Source organism: Xylaria bambusicola (genome assembly GCF_022495145.1).
Source record: "Xylaria bambusicola strain CBS 139988 unplaced genomic scaffold F5B22scaffold_34, whole genome shotgun sequence".
In the NCBI taxonomy this organism is placed as follows: domain Eukaryota; kingdom Fungi; phylum Ascomycota; class Sordariomycetes; order Xylariales; family Xylariaceae; genus Xylaria; species Xylaria bambusicola.
This window is the reverse complement of record NW_025953587.1, coordinates 169,961-191,919: the sequence shown is the minus strand read 5'-3', so window position 1 is coordinate 191,919 and position 21,959 is coordinate 169,961. Positions and strand designations below refer to the sequence as shown.

General features: G+C 49.0%; 7 protein-coding genes across 7 annotated transcripts; 2 read left to right on the top strand and 5 right to left on the bottom strand.

The window, feature by feature from the left end:
• The first annotated feature begins 21 nt into the window (after positions 1–21).
• F5B22DRAFT_614665 (uncharacterized protein) lies at positions 22–2,593 on the top strand. The gene is made up of 3 exons (XM_047975476.1): positions 22–389; positions 451–717; positions 785–2,593. Exons 1-3 carry the CDS (start codon positions 358–360, stop codon positions 2,223–2,225), a joined length of 1,740 nt encoding a protein of 579 aa, XP_047828919.1. The 5' UTR covers positions 22–357; the 3' UTR covers positions 2,226–2,593.
• A 309-nt stretch (positions 2,594–2,902) lies between these two features.
• F5B22DRAFT_299439 (uncharacterized protein) lies at positions 2,903–3,487 on the bottom strand. The gene has a single exon (XM_047970508.1). The coding sequence runs from the start codon at positions 3,367–3,369 to the stop codon at positions 2,938–2,940; it is 432 nt and encodes a 143-aa protein (XP_047828918.1). The 5' UTR covers positions 3,370–3,487; the 3' UTR covers positions 2,903–2,937.
• F5B22DRAFT_614664 (10 TM acyl transferase domain found in Cas1p-domain-containing protein) lies at positions 2,903–6,746 on the bottom strand. The gene is made up of 2 exons (XM_047975475.1): positions 6,044–6,746; positions 2,903–5,956 (listed from the first exon to the last, which is right to left on the bottom strand). Exons 1-2 carry the CDS (start codon positions 6,150–6,152, stop codon positions 3,606–3,608), a joined length of 2,460 nt encoding a protein of 819 aa, XP_047828917.1. The 5' UTR covers positions 6,153–6,746; the 3' UTR covers positions 2,903–3,605.
• Positions 6,747–10,420: 3,674 nt separating this feature from the next.
• F5B22DRAFT_299208 (Alpha/Beta hydrolase protein) lies at positions 10,421–12,512 on the bottom strand. The gene is made up of 2 exons (XM_047970505.1): positions 11,804–12,512; positions 10,421–11,748 (listed from the first exon to the last, which is right to left on the bottom strand). The coding sequence occupies exons 1-2, from the start codon at positions 12,282–12,284 to the stop codon at positions 10,592–10,594; spliced, it is 1,638 nt and encodes a 545-aa protein (XP_047828916.1). The 5' UTR covers positions 12,285–12,512; the 3' UTR covers positions 10,421–10,591.
• Positions 12,513–13,179: 667 nt separating this feature from the next.
• On the top strand, positions 13,180–14,987 carry F5B22DRAFT_299236 (SBDS protein C-terminal domain-containing protein). The gene is made up of 2 exons (XM_047970506.1): positions 13,180–13,448; positions 13,516–14,987. Coding segments are annotated over exons 1-2 (927 nt in total). The 5' UTR covers positions 13,180–13,446; the 3' UTR covers positions 14,441–14,987.
• A 697-nt stretch (positions 14,988–15,684) lies between these two features.
• On the bottom strand, positions 15,685–16,924 carry F5B22DRAFT_299297 (uncharacterized protein). Its single transcript, XM_047970507.1, has one exon. It carries the CDS (start codon positions 16,610–16,612, stop codon positions 16,079–16,081), a length of 534 nt encoding a protein of 177 aa, XP_047828914.1. The 5' UTR covers positions 16,613–16,924; the 3' UTR covers positions 15,685–16,078.
• A 2,121-nt stretch (positions 16,925–19,045) lies between these two features.
• F5B22DRAFT_657736 (uncharacterized protein) lies at positions 19,046–20,928 on the bottom strand (the record flags this gene model as incomplete). The annotated part of the gene is made up of 4 exons (XM_047980069.1): positions 19,046–20,042; positions 20,170–20,281; positions 20,340–20,679; positions 20,741–20,928. The coding sequence occupies 4 exons, from the start codon at positions 20,926–20,928 to the stop codon at positions 19,732–19,734; spliced, it is 951 nt and encodes a 316-aa protein (XP_047828913.1). The 3' UTR covers positions 19,046–19,731.
• Between the last annotated feature and the right edge of the window lie 1,031 nt (positions 20,929–21,959).

The following is a 21,959-nucleotide window of genomic DNA, read 5'->3' as shown; positions in this document are numbered from 1 at the left end:
CATGTCGTCATATCGGGTAACCGCCAGCAAGGCACGTGTAAATTGCAATATCTGTCTCAAAACTTCTTCGTCTACTGCTATTTCGTCTCAGCCTTGTTCTATATTTCTTAAATCCGAATATACTCTTGGGTTGAACAGGTTACTTCTCGTTGTCAGTAGTAGAGAAACCTCCCATTTATTCATACAAGTACGGCCGTAGTGGGATACCAGTCCCCGGTCACGATTGTGTTTGCTGTTATCATTCAGGGAGATATTTCAGAAATGTCATATTTATCTATCTTTCACCTCCTCCTAAGACTGTGATTACTTCCCACTACGGTTATACCATTCGACATTTCTGTCTCACACACACAAAAGATGGCGCCGGTTCCTTTCACGCACCCAGTCAGGTACTAAGACAAGTCGATCTACACAGAAGCAATAGAAATATAGAGGCTAATTCTCGTACAGGCATCTTCCCTTGATACTAGCTGCAGGGCACCTCTCGTCCATCGCATATTTCACATATGCCGTATGTGACAGTTTGTACACATCCTATAAGTCGTTAGGCCCTGTCTCAAACACACGATCTCGCATAGAGCAGCGCAGGAAATACACTCCACTTTTCCTTGCGCTCGCAGGCATCGCCTTTTTGGCAGCGGCAGCGGGCTCGATCAAGTTTGCAACCCTATCGTACCGAACTTGGGCTTATGAGCATGGCTTAGACATGAGACACCGGTATAGTCATCCTTCGGTCCGAGAGATACGTATGAGAGTGACTACCTAGATTCTGACGTTGCTGTAGGCTCCTGGATGAAAGTGGGAACTACCTCCTAGACGACAACAACTCAAGCCAACTTTACATTGCCCAATGGCTGAGTGACACGCCGATTTACAGAGATGCTCTTGAAATTGTGGCCGAGAGAGCCCGTCGTTTCTGGTGGGGACAGCAGATCGATCTGGGAATTACAGCATTCAGCTTGATGTTAGCTACCGAAGGCCGCCGTCGCAACATCCCTATGTTAACAGCCTTCCTCGCTCTGGCACACTTGGTGAACCTATCGTTTGCTCTGAATCTCTTCTTTGTAGCCCTCCTACTGACACCTTCACCATTGCCCGAAGGTGACGGAGACCTTCATCTGCCAGTGGCACCATTGCCAACATCGACTTGGATCCGACTACGCAATAAGTTGAGACAGCCAAAGCCAACTGGCTGGGTCCCCAATCCACCCCTTCTATACGGAGCCATAGCACTAAATCTTGGGTTGAGTTTGTTACTGCCCTACGCTGCTGAAACGTCCACGTTCTCAAATGTGGCTTTCGTAGCTCGTGCCTCGACGTTCTTGCCTATCCTCTTACCTAAGCTCATACCAGTTCACTGGGGTAGTATTCAGCAGCACCCACACGGCGCTTACGAATCTCTTACGAAATTGTTTAGGTTTCTATCAGCCGCCTCGTTTGCCTTGCACATGAAAACGAGTATCGTGGCTTTGCTCTCGAACCAGCCCAATTTACACTATCACCGACATAGCGCTTTGTTCCCTTGGGATGTAGAAGAGCGGTCGCGCTGGGAGCGCGGTACCAGCGCCCTGGGGAAAGTTCTCGGATCTGCATTCGAACATCCTGTTGTTGCCTCCGTGGCTTGGGACGTCGTACAGTGTGCGCTAAGTCTAGGTTTCTGGGCAGCCATTCGCGGCATTAATGCCCATGACATGCTAATCTCTTCTATCCCTTACTACAATTCCAGCCCGTCCAGCTTTGAGTGGACAAGTCGCGAGAAAGGACGTCTTAGAAACGACGTCCTCAATTTCTTAGAGCCCAGCAAAGCCGATACAAATGAAGAGCAAGAGGACAGCCAGGACAACGCTACGAGCCTTCGTGAGCGTCGGCGCATAGGCAGCGCTGCTAGCGAGAGCGATACAAGTGATGATGCACAGATAATCCCTACGCCCTCGAAACAACCACGTGGGCGTCTACGAAAATCAAAGCAACCCAACGCAGACAGCACGGATGAGGAGACGTCTTCACCCCGTGAACAACCCCAGCGCTCTCACCGCAAACAGACCGAGGAAGACGATGACTACAAACCGACTCCCGCGACCGCCAGATCGGCTCTCGAAGGCGACGAATCCCCGCCAGAAGATCCCGATTGGGAGTCTGGGTCTCTCGCCTGGGGTCTCGCTACATTCGGCGGGCTGGCGTCCGCTTGCGCCGGTGTTTTCGGCGGCGAATGCATTTCCAGATGATGATGACTGACTACGTTACATTACATGCATGTACGATATATAGCGTACTCGGAGTTAAGGCAGCTTTCTTGCTCTCATTCCTTGCTTTATTCTCCGGCGTTCAAGGACCAGACAGACACAGGAACACAAAAAGTCAAGCTTAACATCAATATTGTAAGAGTAAAAAGGAGATATATAGATAACCAGATACTGCACTTCTAAGTATCTATCATCGGCGTTTTCGAGCAAGAGCGGAAGATAAAAAACAAAAAGAAAGGGAGGAAAATTAGCGGCGTTAAAGGATGCTGAGTTTAGCATTGCCTGCTGTAGGTTTATCTCTCTGCTTGTACTTACATATCTCAGCTATGTAGATACTAAAATGGCCCAATGAGTTAGTTATATGGAACTGCGTACATATTTACACATGACTAGGTATTGATATTTATAATACCGTGACACGGCAAAACTTATCCAATAGGAAAGCTTTCACATCCGCGAAGATATTTACACTAACTAACCTACCCTATGTCCTATATATACTAATGCCTTTTTGCATTGTTATTGAGTGCAGCAAGGTTTCTACGTGCTTGGTTTTAGAAGCACAAAACACATAGCCTTACCTACCTAAGCTACCCACTATGTTCATTCACCAGGAGGAGCAAATCGCACAGGATAAGAGAAAAGAGGTAAAAAAAAAGGCCGGAACAACTGTGTACGTAACGATAAGGTTCAATTAATTGGATTGTTTGAATCTTGACATCATTTCTAATCCATTAACATTATATCCTACCAAAGCGCAGGTGTTGCCGAGCCCCCATACAATGAGGTCCAGCCAACTAACGCAACGCATCCCAGTCCGGCCTTTCTTTTCTTTCTTTCTTTGAAGAAAAGGCACTGACTTATAGAGAGGTCTATAGATAGATAGTAGCAGTAACATAGCACTGATATGCTGAAAAAAAGGCATAATAACCCATACAACTCCATCCATTAAGGGCCACCAAAAACTTGAGCAGACAGTGAGGTATCTCAAAACCTCACTTTGACTTCGTATTGCGGTATCTCTGCCCGTCAACACGGCCTGCCTCTTGCTATATGCTGATGCAACAAATTCGAGCCCGCCCCCTCTCTCAAGTTGTAATTCATCATTAGATATGCTCATGCCCATTTCTGCTATGAGTTTCTCGAGTAAGGACGCCTATACACGCAACGCGATGCCCTGTATCGGTTGCTTCGTTCTATGTTTCTTTCACGTGAAAGCCGTATTGAAGTCGACTGGAATTCCCACAGTCGATTCACCCTATGCCGTCCGTTTGTCGTTTGGAAAAGCGCAAATTCGAAAATCAAAAAGTATCCATTATCTCTATGCATTAAACACCCCCAAAAACGCACGCCACGCTATGCCTACGTGTAAATGAGATTGCCAACCCACAATGCAGCCAGGAACGCCAGGAACCCGAACTCGGAGAGTGTACCCGTTAATGTGCGAGTAGCACGATGAGTGAGCGCTGCTAATCCGATGAACAGCGTTGTGATTAAGGCTTTCTCAACGAGGAATAAAGGGAACGACGCATTTTCAAAGCCACCCAGAGTCAACCGGGCCGTTGCATCTCCACCCAGCCATATGTGGTATTGCAAGACGTACGTCTCGAGAGATATTCGGCCAAGCGCTGCTGGAATGCCAAGGAACAAGTTTTGTGCCGGTGTATATAGATTGCGAAGTGTGATAAGGGATAGAACAGGGATCCACGATATATACGGATGGGCAGCGTTATATGACTGTTTGGAGGAAAAATTCCATTGTGTGACCAGGAGGAACAAAGCCAAGCCTCCCGAACAAATTATCCAAAATCGAGTGCGGCCCGAGTCGAACAAGGGAGGAGACCCCTTCGTTGAAAAGAGTTCCCGTGAGTCGTTCATTGTCGCCGTATGTACAAGGCTTGCCACAGTGACACCCACGAAGACGATATGTCGATCTAACGCCAGCCGGAAGCGTAATTCATGGACATCAAACGACATTCGGAAAACTGTGCTAAGGACCTGTGTTGCCATTTCTAGATATCCAGGGGTCATGATGAATGCACTAGTAAAACCAGCAGTCAACATAACCTTCATCCCAAGCGGCCACGGGTCGTCGTTGTTTTCCCTCAGTGTTCGGAGCATTATGTAGATAACCAGGTAGTAGAACGTGACTGCTGGGGCAAAATAGTAGGACGAGTAGCTTGTGCCCATCATATATGGGAGTAGAGCGCTTAAGGCATTGATGCGAAAGAGAATCATAGCTACCCGCTTGAAAGAATAGTCGCGTGTCCTCAGAATATATAGAGTGTGACCGTAGGCGGATAGAAAGAAGTACATTGATATGAGCACTCTGACAAGCTTGTACACCCATAGCGTTTGAGAGGCATAGTTGAAGTGGTAGAGAAGGATGATGCCTTGCATAAGACCTTTCATTTCATCTGTTTGGTCCCTTGAGAGGAATTTGTTTTCGTCCCTGTGTGGAATATCTTTCTTTGGGTCCTTGCCGGTCGACCATGCCACCTCACTTGCTGACCCAACGTGCTTTCGAAACACTATGGAGCTGCCGACGATCCATAGGAGACAAATAGCAATGAAAGCACCCTGGTGGTAGTGGCGTTCTAGTTTGCTAAACTGGAGTGTGCCATCACACAGCCAGCACCAAGCCAACGTAACGAGTATGTCTCGGATTGCTGTGAGAAGCTCAGGTCGCATGATTTTTGGCATGGATTGCGCTTTTGGCGTATATAGCATTACAGCGCATAAAACGATCAAAGCGATGTTGAACAGGTAATTCGAGGGTTCCTCTACGCAGCACGTGCCTTTGAAAGCTCGGTCTTCCAATACAGCCGGGTTGTTGCAGTGGGCATTCAGTACAATATCAATCTTGCGATCGGCTATTGCGTCTTCGACATGTAAACCGTCATCCTCAAAGGACTTATCTGAAAAGGCTGTCATTCGGTTGAAGGCCCAGACCACATGAGATGTCTGATTTGAGGGCAAGTGGGAGAGATAATCGTTCATCTCATCGATGCGTTCGGGTGTAATGGTCTCGGTCCTTTTGTTGGACAGGGAGTTATAAGCAGGTTCTTGAACAGGAGTCAGTAATATATGGTTCGGTCCAGAGTTGTAACCATCGTTGCTGTTCGGTAATGCGGATAGTGAGCTAGACCGCGAGGTGCTGTGTTCCGAGGCCAACGACAAGTATGATGAGACCGTGCTGATTCCATCCCTGAACAAAGTCATGTACTCGTCTCCGCCATAGCGAGCCGCCCAAAGACCAGGAGCGCCAAGTACTATAAGTGCTGGTGATTGTTCTTCTTTCTTGACGAGAGTCGATTCCTGCGCGGATGTAGGTAAGGCGCGGAAAGCTTCAAGCGTGTCCACTAGGTTTGTCGAGTTTAGCCACGGATCCCATATGAACTCTAGGTTGACACCCTCGGCATAAAATGAAAGATCTCGGTGCTTTTCATCTGCAGCGACGATCTCGTTCAGCTCGGCCGCAGCTAACTTGGGATCAAGTTTCCTAGCAGCAGCCCAGAATATTTGTCGGATAGTGGAATCTCCAGCGAGTACGAATTTACGACCAGCTAAGCAGTCGTGTATGGCATGACTCGAGTATTCAACCATGCGACAACCGTTCGGTTCCCATTTCTGCGTGTCGTGCGAACTGCTCGTGGCAGGCGACCATGCGCCGTCGGTCAATAGTGCGCGACATCTGTTCGGGTCTGATTGACCTGCCGAGGTGTCAATAAAGTTATTCAAATATATATATATATTAAAACCGTGCACGGCGCGAAAACAAAGGAGGACCAAAACCGTACCAGCTATGAATCTCTGGAATGTTGTCCAGAGCAAGAGTAGAAAAAGTGTGGTATAGGTGACGCTGCTAAGGGGATGCCAAGAGGCAGCGAATCTCCGAAGTTGTGTCATGAAGGTGAACGTAAGGATGGCCGAATCTCCTTCATCTGATGCCTTGAAACGCAATTGAAGCTTCACCAGTATGGGGAGAATCGGAGGGCGACGATGAGGACGACAGCAACGACAGCAACGACTTCGGAAAAGGCTCTAGATTTACCGACTGACTGATAGACACTGGATGGGGAAAGGGGAAAAACAACGATAAGCGCCTAGCCAGGGGGGGCGTGCTGGTTCAGGGTCCAAATCTGCGGAAGCAATCCTATTCCTCCTTGGATCGACTCGGTTGGGATGGACAGCGAGCGGGAATCTTTCTTGTTCCACGCCGAACCCTTGCAAGTACTCAGAAGGAAGTGGGGGCGGCGCTGTGGTTTCTCGTCGTCGTCGTCTGTCGACCAGGAAAGACCGCCTCGTCTGCAGTAGATGGCTTCGGCCTTCTCAACGATTGCGTAGAGAGGAAGCTGCTTGAACAAATGGCAGTGGCAGTGGCAGTGAAGTAAGGATCTCGTAATGTACAGATACAGATTCAAAGAGAATTTTGAAGACGGCGCTGTAAAAGAGAAAAAATAAAATCAAAACCATACCGCGCCCGCCAGAGTTAGCGACAGGGAGCAGAAGGAGCCGGCGACACTAGCTGTGGTCGGAGGGAACTTGATTGGGGCCGTTGGACATTAGCTTGGACAGGGGAGCGACATTGGACTGCATGGTTTTGCCTTGGCAAGGCATGGGTACCAAGTGTTGCGGACCTTTCGGACTTCTCTGTCTGTCTTCAGTCTTTACCTACCTAGCTACTTACACTACGCCGCGACCGACTCTTCTTCCCTTGCGTGTGGCGTATTCGGAGAGCATTTTCAAGATGACAATGGATTCTCTTTGTGTGTTGAGGGGATGGATGATGGATCCTGCTGCCAACGGAGGCGAGTGTCCAAGTGTCTAAGGGTAGGTGCAGATGTACTAGCAGATGTACTACCGAGTGTAGGTGCAGGCTACATATGCTAGGTACATACCGCTCAACAAAAGGCATCGAATGCTCGGAGTGCTTAGTGTGCAAGCTACAGGGCCTACCGTAGTGTAGGTACCTCAGGTCTTGTTACTTAAGTACATTATGAGCACAGACAATGACGAGATTCCCTTGGGTTCGAAGGGATGGATCCGGGGAGTTTCTTGAGCACAATATCTCTGTTTCTATTAGCTACATGTAAAACATTACCTGCTAGTTGGACTTAATGAGGTGATGCAACCATACCTACAGTGCGGTAGGTATTAGGTATGCCGGTTACCTGCCTCTTGTGCCTCTTGTTCGTGGTCCCGACAGATGCAAGAATTTGCACTTGGGAAGCGGTCAGCTTTGCAGAGGCACCTGCTGTTCTACTTACTGCCCTACCATGCCACAGGTAAGTAATAATGGATGGGTATTATAGTAAGTGGTGTACTTTTACGGGTTGGACACACTCCTGGTGTGAAGCAATTAGGGCAGCCAATACCTGAGGTCTGCCAGGAGGTAAGCAACAATACCTACCTAGCAACGCTACGTGTACGCGGCATGGAATTGCCTACGGCACTAGACAGTTGCATGGGACAACAGTATTAGGCACTGACCAAGCGGGCTCACGATGTTTTGCGTCAGCCTTATTTTCGAAGTGTTGTTTCTTGTCTAATCATCCCATTCCCCAACCAAGAGAGAAGGAGGTCCAATGGATACGTACTTCGTAGTCTCAAGACACAAATGAGACGGACAGCTTCAATTTGATCAAGATCTGTCATGTCGATAACGCTGTACACCACCACGCTGCAAGTGCTGTCCAATAGCATAGAGAGCCGTGAATGTCGGTACTGCCTGACGTGGTGATGAAGCGCGGGTGCTGCAGGTTCACCCATTCCGGGGTCAAGTACCACAATTCATGCCTTATTGGTTTCCCGAGCTGAATGGTCAATCGACTCTGAGCTATCTGTCATGTCAGACCACCTGATCGCATGGACGACATTCACCTACCTAGACCTAACCACCGTAAAGGCAAGTCAGTCAGCTGTTACCTGAATTACTCACTCTGTACCGATATGACTTAGGTGATTCGAGGCCAAGCAAGATGTTGAGGATCGGTCCTCGCCAATCATATGCCTATCTATGCGATCGATGCCCCATACCCCACTCACCTCTACGCGAGCCGCACACGGATACGCGGATATGTGTAGGTTCCGCATCCCGACCGTATGTGTAGATGTGAGAACGAAGCTATTCCGATTACACCTCAGGTTGCTGTTACTACCTCTGTAGCTACGAATGCTTTACCATTCAAAAAGACTTGGGATTTATCACCACACGCACACCTGGGGCAGTGGTAACTTCCTGAGAAGTTTTAGCAGACCAGCACCCCACGAAATCAACTACCTACATATGTAGTCAACGGCCTTCGCCCTACCATCGCAACCCATTTCTGCTCATTCCATTCCATTCCATTCCAGCAACAAGCTCCAAGGTCTTGGCAATTCTTTGCTGGCGAATTCCCAAACATACGTGTACGTGTAGGGCGGGCGGGCGGCCTCCTCCTCTGCATCCTGTAGGCTCCTCCCAGACTCCTCCTGTAAAAGATGGAAAATTTAAAATTAAGCTCTGCGAGACTCATCTTGGCGAATATGAGCTTGCTGCCCACCACCGCATATAGTGTACATTAGCGCGGTTCCACTGGGTCGATAAGTCCTCCAGGCTTACATAGCGCAAGTCGTACCTATTTACACGTACACTACAGATACACTAGGTACAGCAGTTCTGGCACTGCCCGCCGGTAACGACCTGATTGGAAGTAATGCAAAGATCATCATCACAGTCTAGATGTATCATCAAGCTACTTTATGCACAATCGATTCTCCCATGACCTCACTACCTGCACTACCGAAATATCGCATCATCGAATTGTTTGTTACCGGAAGTGGAAAATGGACAACGGGGGTTTCGCAAAGACGACAGCCTCTCTATCATTCATTCAATCAACCCTTCCAGCTGTCTAGTGTTACCTACACTACACTACCTACTTACACTGCGTCCGGAAATTATTTGGAAACCACTGATACGTCACCGTGCGCTCCTTGTGGGACCGTGAATCAGGTACCAAACGGATAATCGGCAAATGGGGTGTAAAGCTGGCAAATAGGAACCGAGACAAAGCCACGGTCTGCACGGGGGAATCTTGGAAGGGTCTGGAAGGGGTTTTGTGGCGTCCATGTGGCTGGTATCGGCAAAGGCTTGAGTTGGTTCCATGGTGTCACACAGGATCCATCGTTGTGTCTAAATTTTCCTTTGCACTGCTGACACAAAAAGTCGTCAAATTCACCAACCAGCGCAACCGACAACAATCGAAACTGCTGATAGCGCTGTTACATGTAAAGCCACAGACTCACCCATACTGCCTACATGTAGGCAAGAGCGGATGTGTTACGGACTTGTCTCAGGCACCGTATTACCTACTTATGTACCCATTCAACCATATCCAACTACGACCGCCAGTGTCGATGCCACAAAACCTCCTCACAGTCGAGGCTTCCTGCTACCAGTTGAACGTGCACTCGCCTAGTGCGTCGCGCTTGCGATTCTTTTATGCTGCGAGCAGGCTACTTTTGAGTAGGTAAGCGATGACAACTCGCCAGCCGAGCTTGGTTCTCGAGCTTGGGGAAGGTCGGCCAAGTTTAGGACCGCCCTCGACTTGCAAACCCACAACGACGCCATAACGCTTCATACGTAGGTACACTCTCACCATTTCCATGATTATCATCAGTCAGTCAGTCAGTCAGTCTTCTGCCATGCTCGGTCAGGTTCGCTCTCCCCATCTCCTGATCTTGAGCCGGATGCCCCCTTTTCATCACCTACCTAGTGTAGTGATAAGGTGAGCACGAGACGAGAGGAAAAAAGCGACAGCGATCTTTGAGTACGGAACCTAGTTGGCCCTTTTTGGCGTCGAGGTCCTCCGTAATTTATCGCTTGTTACATCCCATGTTGCCTTATCTTCATTTGACTCGAACGACAGTCGTCCGCATTTGCAAATGCTTGAATCTTCTTCAATATGTGAAGTCACATACCTATCCTTGATCATGAGTTGCAACCGGCTCAAACTCGTCATTGGAATTCGTTGTAGATTTCTCAGCTATTGAAGTATCCATGTGTTGCTATGGTGTTTGTTACAATGGTGTCTAAATCCTGTACAGAAAGACAGCGCATTTTACGAATGACTGTGCAAACATAACATGTGAAGTTTACCGGACTAGTTATCTCCTCTTACATACTCTCAGCGTGGAAGAACACGTTGCTGATGATGTGCTTCTTACTCGATTTAATTGTTTCATTTAAGTATAGTTATAGTCTCAAATAAAAATATCTCACAGGAGAAAAGAAGCCATGCAACGTCTAATATCCCATGCTTCTACTTCTATTAGAGTGATGCTCTCCTCTACCGTAGCCTGATCTATGCCTTCCACCACTCGCCACCAACCCATCGGTTGAAGAAGTCAAGAGACCCTTTGGGCTGGTTGAATGGAACCATGTGGCCAGCCTGGTAGATACGCATAAAGGTGAAGTTGCCACTGCTCTTCACCTGACCATACGACTTGTCCTGAACCACAAGGTCTTCCATCTTCGCGCTCTTGTAGGCGTCCTGGCCTTTCCATTCAAGGGCCTCGGTCCATTCACGGTTACCGAGCCAGTTGCAGATGTAATCAGCATCACCAGCATAGATAAGGACAGGGATCTGCTTCAGGATGTCGGGAACAAGTCGGTGGAACGGCTTTCCCCAGTCACCCTGGAAGACAAAGTTGCGGTTGATGTCGGTGTTGCAACTAGAGTAGTCGTTTACCTCAGCACCGACAGCCTTCATAACTTTCTGCTGATTCAGGTATTCGGCGATCCATGCCGTTTCAGTGTAGCATAGATTCTCCTGGTCTTTGCACTTCTCGCGGATATCGTAGACGTTCTGTCCGGTGCGCTGGTACGGTCCAATCATGGCATTGTTACAGTATATAGTTGCCGGCACACAGGTCCATGCGCTTTCCGTGTTGTAACAGTTCTGGAGGAGCGACTGGCAGCGTGGGAGGGCATTGTCCAATGACTGGCACTCGCTTTCGTCTAGAACAGCATCGTAACCGCCGTCACCACAGGCCATTGGGCGGTACTGAGAGTACTGGGTGTAAGGGTCCGTGAGACCATTGCCAATGGCAATACTCTGGAGGTTGATGTTCCGGTTCTTGTGAGACAGAATCTCGGAGGCGAATACAGGGATGTAGTGGCCAGCATAAGACTCTCCGAAAATGTGGAATGGCTGTTTAGTGTATTCAGGGAATTGCTCAAAGAAGAGTGTCAGGAGGGCATAGATGTCCTTGCTGGCTGCCACCGTGTTAGAGACGGAGCCACTGCTGTAGGAGTAGCCCACGTTGACAGGCTGGTCAAGGAAAATGACAGAGGCATTGCTGTTCCAAGAGTAATCATTGAATTTGGGTGAACCATTCTTATCAACGCTGGATGGGCCAAGTTCCATGAAAAGACCCATCATGGACGAACACCCGGGTCCGCCATTCAACCATAGGATGACAGGATCGTTCTCGGGGTCGTTTCGTGACTCGAAAAACCCTTCTCGCCCATCAGTAATTATCACAACGGGACAGTGGTAGGTTTCTCAACTCACAGTAGAAGAGATGCTTGTCATTCTCGTTATCATCAAGGTAGCCGCTGTATTGCTTCACCTTATCAATGCCGAGGGAAGACGGGTCGACTGCCTTGACGCGAAGATCGTAGGATTCGACGGGCCCGTCCACCTTACGATGCTTGACACCGTCGGTCTCAACCCACATGCTCTGAACGTCGGCACCTCGGACGATATGGTCCCACTCGCTGTCGGGTCTGCGGGTATGGGGCTTGGGGTGGGAGATAAGGTTGCTGGCCTTCTCTACGAAGCCGGGAACCAATAGGCTCATCTCGTCCCAGAGACCCTTGGCGGCGGCAGGCATCTCTCCTAGAACTTCGGTGAATTTCGCGAGAGGATTCCTAAAGGCATCTCCGAGAGGTTCTGCAGGTTGTTGAGTGTTATCGCCGTAGCTAAATACCTGCTGCTCCTGTGCATAGGCAGCCGTAGTGGCGCCGAGCAGCAGCGCCTGTGCAGCTCTCATGATGGGTAGCTGCTAGCTGCCTCGGACAGCTGCTAACAAGAGATAGTTGGAAGAAAAGGTTGAAGAATAGTGATGAATAAGTTGGTGATGGGGATGATTGATGTTTGATGATGATGATAATGAAGAGGAAAGAAAGAGGAGACCAGGAGTAAGTCAGTTGGTCATGTACCTAGGTACGGTAGGTTGGTAGTTGGATGACGAAGCTAGGTAAGCCCCGACGTCCGGGGTACACAGTAAGTAGTTGCGAGGCGAGGCGAGGACCTGGCTGGGAAGCCAAGCATTCTGTAGCGGCATTCCCTAGCCAACCCGGCGCCAACCCCCGGGGCTGCGCTGTTACCTGCCCTGGTTAGCAGGCCGGATCGGCCATTGACCCAAGTCACTCCCTATCGCGTAGCAAGGGAGATGACACTATATTTTGCTGGGGAACCGGAATGATATGCTAGCAGAAGACCTTCCTTATCTGGAGCAGACAGGGGCTAGCGGCAACCTATTTGACACATGTGAGGCACGAGGACCACGCAGAGACCACGCAAGGCACGCTTGGAGCAGCTTGAGCTGGCAAAGACTGGGGATCGTGTGCCTGATCTGCCTGCTATGCCTGATAAAGGAGGGGCTGGCTACACGATAAGCGTCATAGGTCTCTCTGAGCGCACTGCTAGTGGCAACGGTGCCCCAGTTCCGTCGTGAGTCAGCTGCGACAGACTGGGACTTTTGGCACTCTGCAGATAAGGTTATCATTTACCTTATTCTCAAGAAACTGGTAGAGAAGCAGTGCTGTTGTTATCGAAATTCATCATCATATGGGTATACTAATCAATTACCTAAGTAGGTATACTACTATTGGTGTTCATTTTATGTGGTATGCCAGCAGAGGGACAAAGAGCACTCCCCCCTCTTCCAGGAGAGCTAGAGTAGGTAACTTGAGCAGCTTAGTGTGAGAAAAGAGCGCTGTTAGTCATTTTGAATCATACCTACCAGGAATGGGCATTTCTACCTAATAAGGTACCAACTCGAGGAGATTCCTCTACAATACTAGAACCTCTTCACACTCATTACTTGCCTACGCAAATAGAGAGCCTGCGTGATAGCACATCTTCAGACTTTGCCATCTTTACTGCATATTTGAGTAGATCGTTTTCTTTTTCCAGATCGCGATTCCAAAATGTAAGTTTGGTTTGCGGCCCAGTTTCGGACATGCGCCGGCGACTAACTCCCCCGCGCCTTCTGAAAGGTCGCGCCAGATCAACCAACCGTCCAACCAAATAAAACTGACAAACGTGTCTCTCGTCCGCCTGAAGAAGGGAAAGAAGCGCTTTGAGATTGCCTGCTACAAGAACAAGGTGCTGGAGTGGCGATCCGGCATCGAAACCGACCTTGACGAAGTTCTCCAGATTCCTAATGTATTCCTCAACGTTTCGAAAGGGCAGACCGCGCCGGCCGCCGACCTCGCAAAGGCCTTTGGCAAGGACAAGCCCGTAAACGACATCATCCTCGAGATCTTGAATAAGGGAGAGCTACAAGTTGGCGAAAAGGAAAGGGCCGCCCAGATGGATCGAGTACATAACGAGGTCATCAGCATCGTCGCAAGCAAGCTTGTCGACCCCCGCACGAAGCGCGTCTATACAACAGGGATGATCGAGAAGGCTCTCGACATGTTGAGCTCCCAAGCACATCAGGGCGACAAGAGCGCCGCGGGTAGTGGTGCAGGCACACCTGCGACGGGTGAAGGCGCAGAGGCGAAGCCCAAAGCAAAGGAGCACAACTGGACAGGCGTTGTCACAACCAAGAGCGCGAAGAGTCAAGCTCTAGAAGCTATGAAGGCCCTGATCACCTACCAACCGATCCCCGTCGCACGAGCGCGGATGCGCCTCCGTATCACATGCTCGACGAACGTACTCAAGCAAGCTGTCAAGGCGCCCGCCGCGGCCAAGAGCGGAGACGGGGATGAGGAGCAGAAGGCGCCGGGCACAGTCAAGGATAAGATTTTAAGCTACGTAGAGCAGGTGGAACAACAAGACGTCATGGGGTCCGAGTGGGAAGTGGTCGGGTTCGTCGAGCCAGGCGCTTTCAAGGGGCTCTCTGACTTTGTCGGGAACGAGACCAAGGGCCAGGGCCGAGTCGAGGTATTGGATATAGCCGTCACGCACGAAGACTAGATTTGTCTGCAGCGATGTCCTCGGGTAGATCTTCCATGTTGCTCACGATTTTAACGACTCTGATGATATGGCCGTGTTCCGTCACGCATGGGTAAAGGCATTTAGCGTATGCAAGACTGGTATAGAAAAAAGCATTTGATATTTTATGATTATATTGTACACGGTTGTCGGTGACTAGGAGCTCTGACCTAATGCGATTCTCATGCCCTTGTAACAGAGTCACAGTTCACGTATGAACAATCCCCAGCAAAACATGTCAGTATATTTCTCTCAGTCTACCCACAAGCAGCACGGTCGGGAATCATCACCGCAATCCGTTTCTGGCCAGCCAAGTCGTCACACAAAACCAAAACCAGCGACCCAAGTGTAACAAAAAGCCACACCAGGCGGTAAAAGCAGCCACTCATTTCAGTTCGAGACGAACTAAACTCATTCGAGTGCCAGATATGTGGTCCCAAGCTGCTTGGGCTTATGTTTGGTCCGAGCGTTTCGTACTTTAGCGTTAGCCATAGCAGCAACTAAGACCGAAAAAAAAAATCAAACTTCTTCTCGCATGCTTTCCATGCTCTCTTCCGGCTCATCATCTCTGTGCATCGCCGACCAGTCCCTGAAGGTATAGCATAATCGGCACTATACATTCCTCGAGAGTCTTATCTCAACGACGCAGATCTGTTGGATGTGCAATTGGAAAACGGAATGCCTGTCCAGAATGCGCAAAAAAATTTTTTTTTCTCGCTCTCGAAACGTTCCTTCGGTACTCATCCGCGTCTATTTGATACACGGCGAAGGTGAAGTGTTTCGAGTTGGCGGAGCAGGTCCGATCCGATATGATCTGATATTATACACCTGACACGATCCAACTCTGACTTTCACTGCATTGTTTGATGGTTGCTGATGTAGTTTCGCATTGAAACAACGGGCTTCAAACCACCAAGAAACACAAATGTTGTTCCTTCCCAGGAGAATAATCTTCGTTTAGTTTCGTTTCTCCTTGATTATGTTTCAGATTCGAGATAATGAATTCTCGACAATACAGAGAGAGAGCCCGGTAGTCCCGGTTCACAGTTATCACTTGACTGCATTTGATCAAGAATGTGTTTTGCAACTTTGGCCAATGATGAGTTATTTTACATATAAGACGAGGGGGTTTATATCCCCGGAAGAGTAATTCATACACTGAAAATTCTGAGGCCATTTCACTACACCTCTTCCTTTTTAGTTATTCATGTATTCCTGGATACTTGACAACTCTATTAAAGCAATATATACTGTTGCCTCTCCCTCATAAATATCTACAAATCCGATCCAATACCGGAGGTAAAGATCATGTTTCTCTCACCAGGATAAGCTGTAGCAGTAATTACAATTCTATCCCCCATGCAAATCCGGTGATGATCGTCCGGAGTCCCAAATCACGGCGAGGTGTTACCGGACAGCCTTTGATCCTAATAGCTGTGTAATAAAAGCTGCCTCCAATCCCATTTATCCCAAACGCCCCAGTAGAAACCAGCCTCCCAGGCTAATCGGTTTCGTGGACCGAAATTTTCCATGCATGCAATGTTTAAAGTAGATGTCATCCCAAACCGTCAATTAAATTCTTAAGCCGTCAAAAGTCGTGAAAGATTTTGTGAATCGAAATTATGCAACAGTCGTCTGGCCATAGCCCTCGCCGCGAGCCTCCCTCGTGGAGAGCGAGGCGAATGCACTGCTGAGTGTGTCCTGGGAACTGCCATCATGGCTGTAGGGGTCTTGCCGTGTGCAGTCATCGACGGTCATGTTCCGCGTCGCACAGGGGCTGATGCTAAGACTGCTCCGCCGGCGACGGTAACTATCGTCGTCGCCATCGGAGCTGCCAAAGTTCCACTCGAAGGACTCGAACATTCTCTGGTGCTCGAGGTTCTGTGGTGTGAAGGGCTTGTGCAGGCGCGCGAAGGCCGGGTCGTCCCGCGAGATGGTAGACTTTCTCTTCTTGGGCCGGTTTGGTGATCGGAACCATGAAAACGGCGATGATGATAGTGATGACTTGCTGCTTCTGTTGCTGTTGCTGCCGGAGCTCGTAGGGCTCATTGGTGTTGACATTGGAGACGACGACGTCATCGTCGCATCGATGTCACCTGAGCTTGATGGAGATTGCTTTCGGCTGTTGGAAAACCTCCACTTGCTGAAACTCATGATTATGACGTCGTCTGCTTATTACTTTCGACTGGCAGTAAAAAACGATATACTTGTGTGAAGAGTTCGCCTTGCTCGTCAGGGGCAAACCAAACGGAACAAGCGTCAACGAAGTGTTTAGTCCACTTTAGACAAGCACTAGTCAAATCCGTATATGAGGGGCGTAGTCGACGGCAACGCGGGGTCTAGCAACCTGTAGAAGAAAAAAAGAATAGATAGATTGATCCGGGGGGAGACGAGAAAGGTCGGGGTTTATAATGTAGTTCGTGGACGAGGAGGTTGTTGCGCGAAGCCTGACGGATAGACTGACTCTAAGCGGGTAGTGTCAACTCTATATCGCCTGACGGGGGCGGCGTCACATCGATGATCCAGGTAAAAGCAGCAAACGGGCAAAAGTGATCGGCAAGGTTGCGCCACCAGGGTTCCGTCGACAGACCGCGGCCGGTTCACACCACCTCGACACCAGCAGCGGCGGAACCAGCGGGGGGTTCTCCAATCGAAGGCAACGCTGCGAATCCACACCTCCACGAGCCGCGCACGAAGCGCAGAGAAGCGGCAGTCAAAGTCTGGTCAAAGGATCTGAAAGGGCACACGCACACTCCACAGTCTGTCCACAGCAACCCATGCGTGCCATGGTCCAGGGCAGATCCAGGCGAGCCAGGGCAGGCCGCGGGGTGGCCGGACGCCTGGCCCAGTCCAAAGAACTGGGTCTGCTCTGTTGTGTACCTCCACTCAACAGACCCTTCGCAGCCACGACTGGGACAGACTGGGACGGACTCTGGACGGAGGCGAAAAACACTCCTTTTACCTCTTTTTCATTGGTCATCCGCCCAACCCGTCTTCAATACTTTTGTCTGTCCTGCCGAGCGCCTGCCATGCTGGAAGAAAATCCCTCGTTCTGGCTAGGGCGGTAGAGAACAGTAAAAAGGGGGAGAAAATTGCCTACTACCACCTACTTACGTACCACGGTACATTCATTGCCTTGGTCTGCCTTGGCTACCACCATAGTGAGGCCTTTCCTCTACCTACCTATACTCACTTGTAAGTGGTTCTGGGAACGTATTCGACCACCATTTCCAATCGGCCTCACTAGAGTATCGTATAACCACATTACCTAATAGCTAGGCCCCGGTACTAAAGAATCGCCGAGACACTTGGTCGCAAGATCCGGAGACAACCCGGAGAAAGACCAGGCCAAGACAACCCGCCTTGATCAATCAACCAACCATTCGCCTGGGAGGAGTCTTTTTCCCCCTCCCCCACCTCCTTTCCCCAGCAAAAGACCCCATATCATGTACTTAAATTGCAGGAGTTCCTGCACAGAGTCATTACGAAGTAGACAGGTAGGTAGTAGTATCTATGTACTTACATAGCACACCTTACATACGATGGTCCAGTGCTATACATAGTATGTACAGTATATACCCTTGGTACTATCTTGGTCCGGATACACGATATCTCTATCCACCCGTTATGTAAAAAGAGAGTCGAGTCCCACACCTCCATTTCTCTTCTATCGTGACCCCAAGACGCAAGAACGTTGTAATTCTCCCCCCACCCCCCACCAAACCTCGCTTTATCCCCAGTGTTCCTCTCGGCCACATCCGTCACATATCATCCTTTAGTTCCCCTTTATAAACTTTCGCGCTGCTTTCCCGCACAACCCTTTCCCCCCAGAAAATCGATCCGACTTTTCAACTGGTGACGTTGAGAGCGGGAGAATCACAACCCTTTTCCCCCAGAAAATCGATCCGACTTTGCAACTGGTGACGTTGACAGCGGAAAAACAGATATCCTTCCGCCCCATGACGACAAGAGCAGCACTCCCATGGAGCGGATATATGTTCTTCCCAAGCCACCTATCCAGATACCCTGTATATCGGTCCTCACACTGACACATATGTTATCTATGGTTTTTCCTTCACACAGAAAGCTTCCATTACGCGGAATATCTAGATCGTGGGATCGCATATGTATCGAGTGTCTTGGCTTGGTGGGACAACACACTGATTCAAGCATGCCATCCATACTTATGTTTTTGACTCACTTCTCCGCTGATGGCACTTCTCGGAAATCGGACCCTGGAATTGCTTGCCGGAGTTCCATCCGAAACCACTGAATATTTCCTGATCACCTACGTAATAATCCGTCGTGCCTGCATACTAGATGTAGATAATTCCAATAGAGTACTAGATATTACATGCACCCAGCTTACTTCGAATTCATACCTATCCACATTTGGTAGAAGTTTGATTTCTTTTTCCCCTCCATCCCGAATGACCTAAGTAGGCTTTCTTACTTTGCCTCGGAAATCACCAAGTCAGTGCTACATCACAGGCCATATTGATGAATACATATGCTCCAATGATCTACCTAGATGGACACGCCAGTTGAGTTGCAGCTGAGCATGCGACATCACCTGCAGGCTGACTGCATGTTGGCCTGCATTTAGTTGACACCTCCCTCCCAAGATGGCCAAGGACGTTTAGGGTCCTTCTAGAACAAACAGATCAGCATGGAATGCACATTCTACGCCTTCCCCAACACACATAATAAGCCTCTTCACATACCTATCCACACTGAGCCGCCGAAACGCTTATGCAGGCTATATCCACATCCTGTATACATGTATATGTATGTAACAGGTATCATGCTGAGTCTAGGTAACAGGAAGCTCATATGGTTAATCACTACTATATAAACGTGTTTTGGCAATAGGTTCACTAGCTTTTGGTTCAGGTCTGTGTATCATTGTCCTCATCTAGCTATCTAATACTGCACGGCAGTAGTGCACCTCTTCATTCTGATCTGTGGGTTTCAGATTGAGGTATGCCTAAATGGGTTATGTAAGTGCCACAAAGCTTGGCTTTTGTTCATCAGTCATAAGAAAAAAGCAACGCAGTATCCCCTTCTTTAAAATCCATCTCATGCTTAACACTATAATTTCCTCAATAATTGAGTCCTTGATACGGGCCCGGGAAGCACACCAGGTGCTACAGGCAACCGTTCATCTTGCTCTCGTCACATTACCCATCTCTGATGGTAAGTAACATCCATTTTGTGAATAGTCATCTATCCACTGTAGTCGCAAGTCCGCTCTGCAGTCTCACTCAAATTCTTTATTGGTCATCCTTGGCAGGGCGCAAGAGATAGGAAACCAGCATATTCTCAAGACTGCGTCGGTCTCCATCAGTCCGTCTGTCGGCCTTACGCTTATCGACATGCTCTACCCTGACCTTCTTCAAGCCACGGATCTCGATCAATTCTTCCCAGCCGAGGGATTCAGTGAGAAATCCCTGGGAGTTACGCCTTGTGCCAAAGAACTGGCGAATCGTATGCTCCCTTTCGGTGAGCAGTCGAGAAGTAGTTTTAGATATAACAACAGTCAACGTCTCAAGCTGATTCATATTCTGCAGTTGACGGATACCCACTGTGATGCTCTAGGTCAGCCTTGCTATGTCTGATTCTACTCATAGATATCCTAGGTAACAAAAGGTAAGGTTCTTCTCAGCTGATAGATTGTTCCGCAGCTAGAATCGAACAATGAAATTGCTTACCATCTGCAAGCTCGCCACACCAATGAAACATAACGTGCATCAATGCAGTTTTCAGCAAGACATTGTTGGTTAGGTGGTAGTTCATCTCACACGCACAAGGAAAGTAAAAAGTCTAAGAGTCAAACAGTTAAGATTCTGGCTTACTGCTACAAGAGTATCGATTCACGTACCCGTTTGCGGTAGAAGCAAGTCAGTAGCTCATTGCTGACTTGCTTAGAGGTGCGACCCAGGGCCAGTTGTACAGGATTGAATCTTGAGTATGGGTGTGACTCGTGTGGCGCACATGCACAGCTGCCGCTCTTAGGGTGGGGAATGAGATATGGCGCTCCGCGGTGGTTTTTCAAATAAAGATCATAGATACGGTCGCGTATTTCCCGTGGGAGTTTGAGAAATCCCGGGAAGCCAACTTCCTGAGGGGGCCTATCGGCGATCTCGAGCATGCTTCCGCAGCTGGTGATAATATCGAGACAATATTTGCTCTCTTTGGGCTTGTCCTTCATGATAGCCGCACTACACTTGTAGTCAGCGGGGTAAAGAGACGCAGAAAAGTAAATAGAAATGGAAAGCATACCATTTCACCATGGTGTTAAGAAGAGCCGCTCGATTATTGGGTGATAGGCGAATCAAACGTCCAAGTGCTGCCTCATCAATTCTAGCCGTCTTGAATTCCTCAAGTGCTTTGAACATTGTTCTTGCGTTGTCGGACAGTTCATACTGCTCAAAGAGCCTTAACATGCGCAGTTCATAGAAGCACGGCATTGTCACCTCTCTGCAACACGCAATATAACACTCTGGACGGCGGGTATGTGAATTTGCCGTCTCTCCAAAAGTTGATCTCGTCGTCTAGAAAGACAAATATAGGGGCACATAGAATTCAGCGACGTGAGTATATTCGTAGGGAGGAATCACTGGAGAGCAGGCTTGTTGGGCAGGCTGGAATGGTCGGGTTAGTCCATCAAGCTTAACAGTCAGGACTGGGTACTGATCGTGAGTGATTAGGAAACAGAGAGACTTACACTAGGATCCTTGGTGTACGGACGCAATGCCGTGCTCTGATGTCGGTGATGAACACAGCTGCCTCTAGGACAAGTTAGGAATCATGCGCTAGGCCGTACGAAGCTGGCGAGAATAAGTTGGAAGTCAGTGGCAGATCAGTTGACTTCCAACCCTACCCTCAAGGCCTGAATCACAATCTGTGCTATCGGGAGGGAGTATAAGTGCGTGTTGATGTCAGTACCTATACCTGGGACTATCGAAGAGATCAAATGCGAACAGTGAGCGGGCAGGTATGAGCAGGTAGAAACCCGCGCGACGAGGCCCAGTATGCAGGTGTAGATTTCTTTGTGAAGAGTGAGAAGGTGTAGTGGAGGAGGCGGTCAGATCCAGATGCGATGACTCTTATCAGCGTAACTCGAAGTGTGGAAAAGAGATGTGTTGTGTGTTGAGAGTAGAAGCCTATGCTTGTAACAACTGGTGGTGGCACAAACTTGGTGTTGAACTTGGGGAGGGAACAGGATAGAGAATAAGGCAACAGAAGAGAAGTCAAGCATAAGTAGAGAAGCGAAGAGGTCAGAGGAGTCATATGTCACATGGGCTGTCCATGTCCAGGTACATATAAGTAGGTGGTCTTGTTGCTGGGTGGCTTTGGTACTTGAGGTACATAACTGCTCAGTGTCCTCCATGTGAGGCTGTTACCTAGGTAGGCTTCCAGACTGGCAAGCACGACTTGCAGAGTTCTAGAAGCGGAAAGTTGAGAGGGACTGCCTGAACTACTGGAACCCGGGATTTTT

Excerpts from the sequence above, each read along its gene's own strand:
- F5B22DRAFT_299439 (XM_047970508.1), bottom strand. The coding sequence starts at position 3,369 with ATGGGCATGAGCATATCTAATGATGAATTACAACTTGAGAGAGGGGGC.
- F5B22DRAFT_614664 (XM_047975475.1), bottom strand. The coding sequence starts at position 6,152 with ATGACACAACTTCGGAGATTCGCTGCCTCTTGGCATCCCCTTAGCAGC. Across the intron at positions 5,957-6,043 it reads ATTCCAGAGATTCATAGCTG|GTCAATCAGACCCGAACAGA; the intron begins GTACGGTTTTGG and ends ACACCTCGGCAG.
- F5B22DRAFT_614665 (XM_047975476.1), top strand. The coding sequence starts at position 358 with ATGGCGCCGGTTCCTTTCACGCACCCAGTCAG. Across the intron at positions 390-450 it reads CCTTTCACGCACCCAGTCAG|GCATCTTCCCTTGATACTAG; the intron begins GTACTAAGACAA and ends ATTCTCGTACAG. Across the intron at positions 718-784 it reads GGCTTAGACATGAGACACCG|GCTCCTGGATGAAAGTGGGA; the intron begins GTATAGTCATCC and ends ACGTTGCTGTAG.
- F5B22DRAFT_299208 (XM_047970505.1), bottom strand. The coding sequence starts at position 12,284 with ATGAGAGCTGCACAGGCGCTGCTGCTCGGCGCCACTACGGCTGCCTAT. Across the intron at positions 11,749-11,803 it reads TGACAAGCATCTCTTCTACT|GGTTTTTCGAGTCACGAAAC; the intron begins GTGAGTTGAGAA and ends ATGGGCGAGAAG.
- F5B22DRAFT_299297 (XM_047970507.1), bottom strand. The coding sequence starts at position 16,612 with ATGAGTTTCAGCAAGTGGAGGTTTTCCAACAGCCGAAAGCAATCTCCA.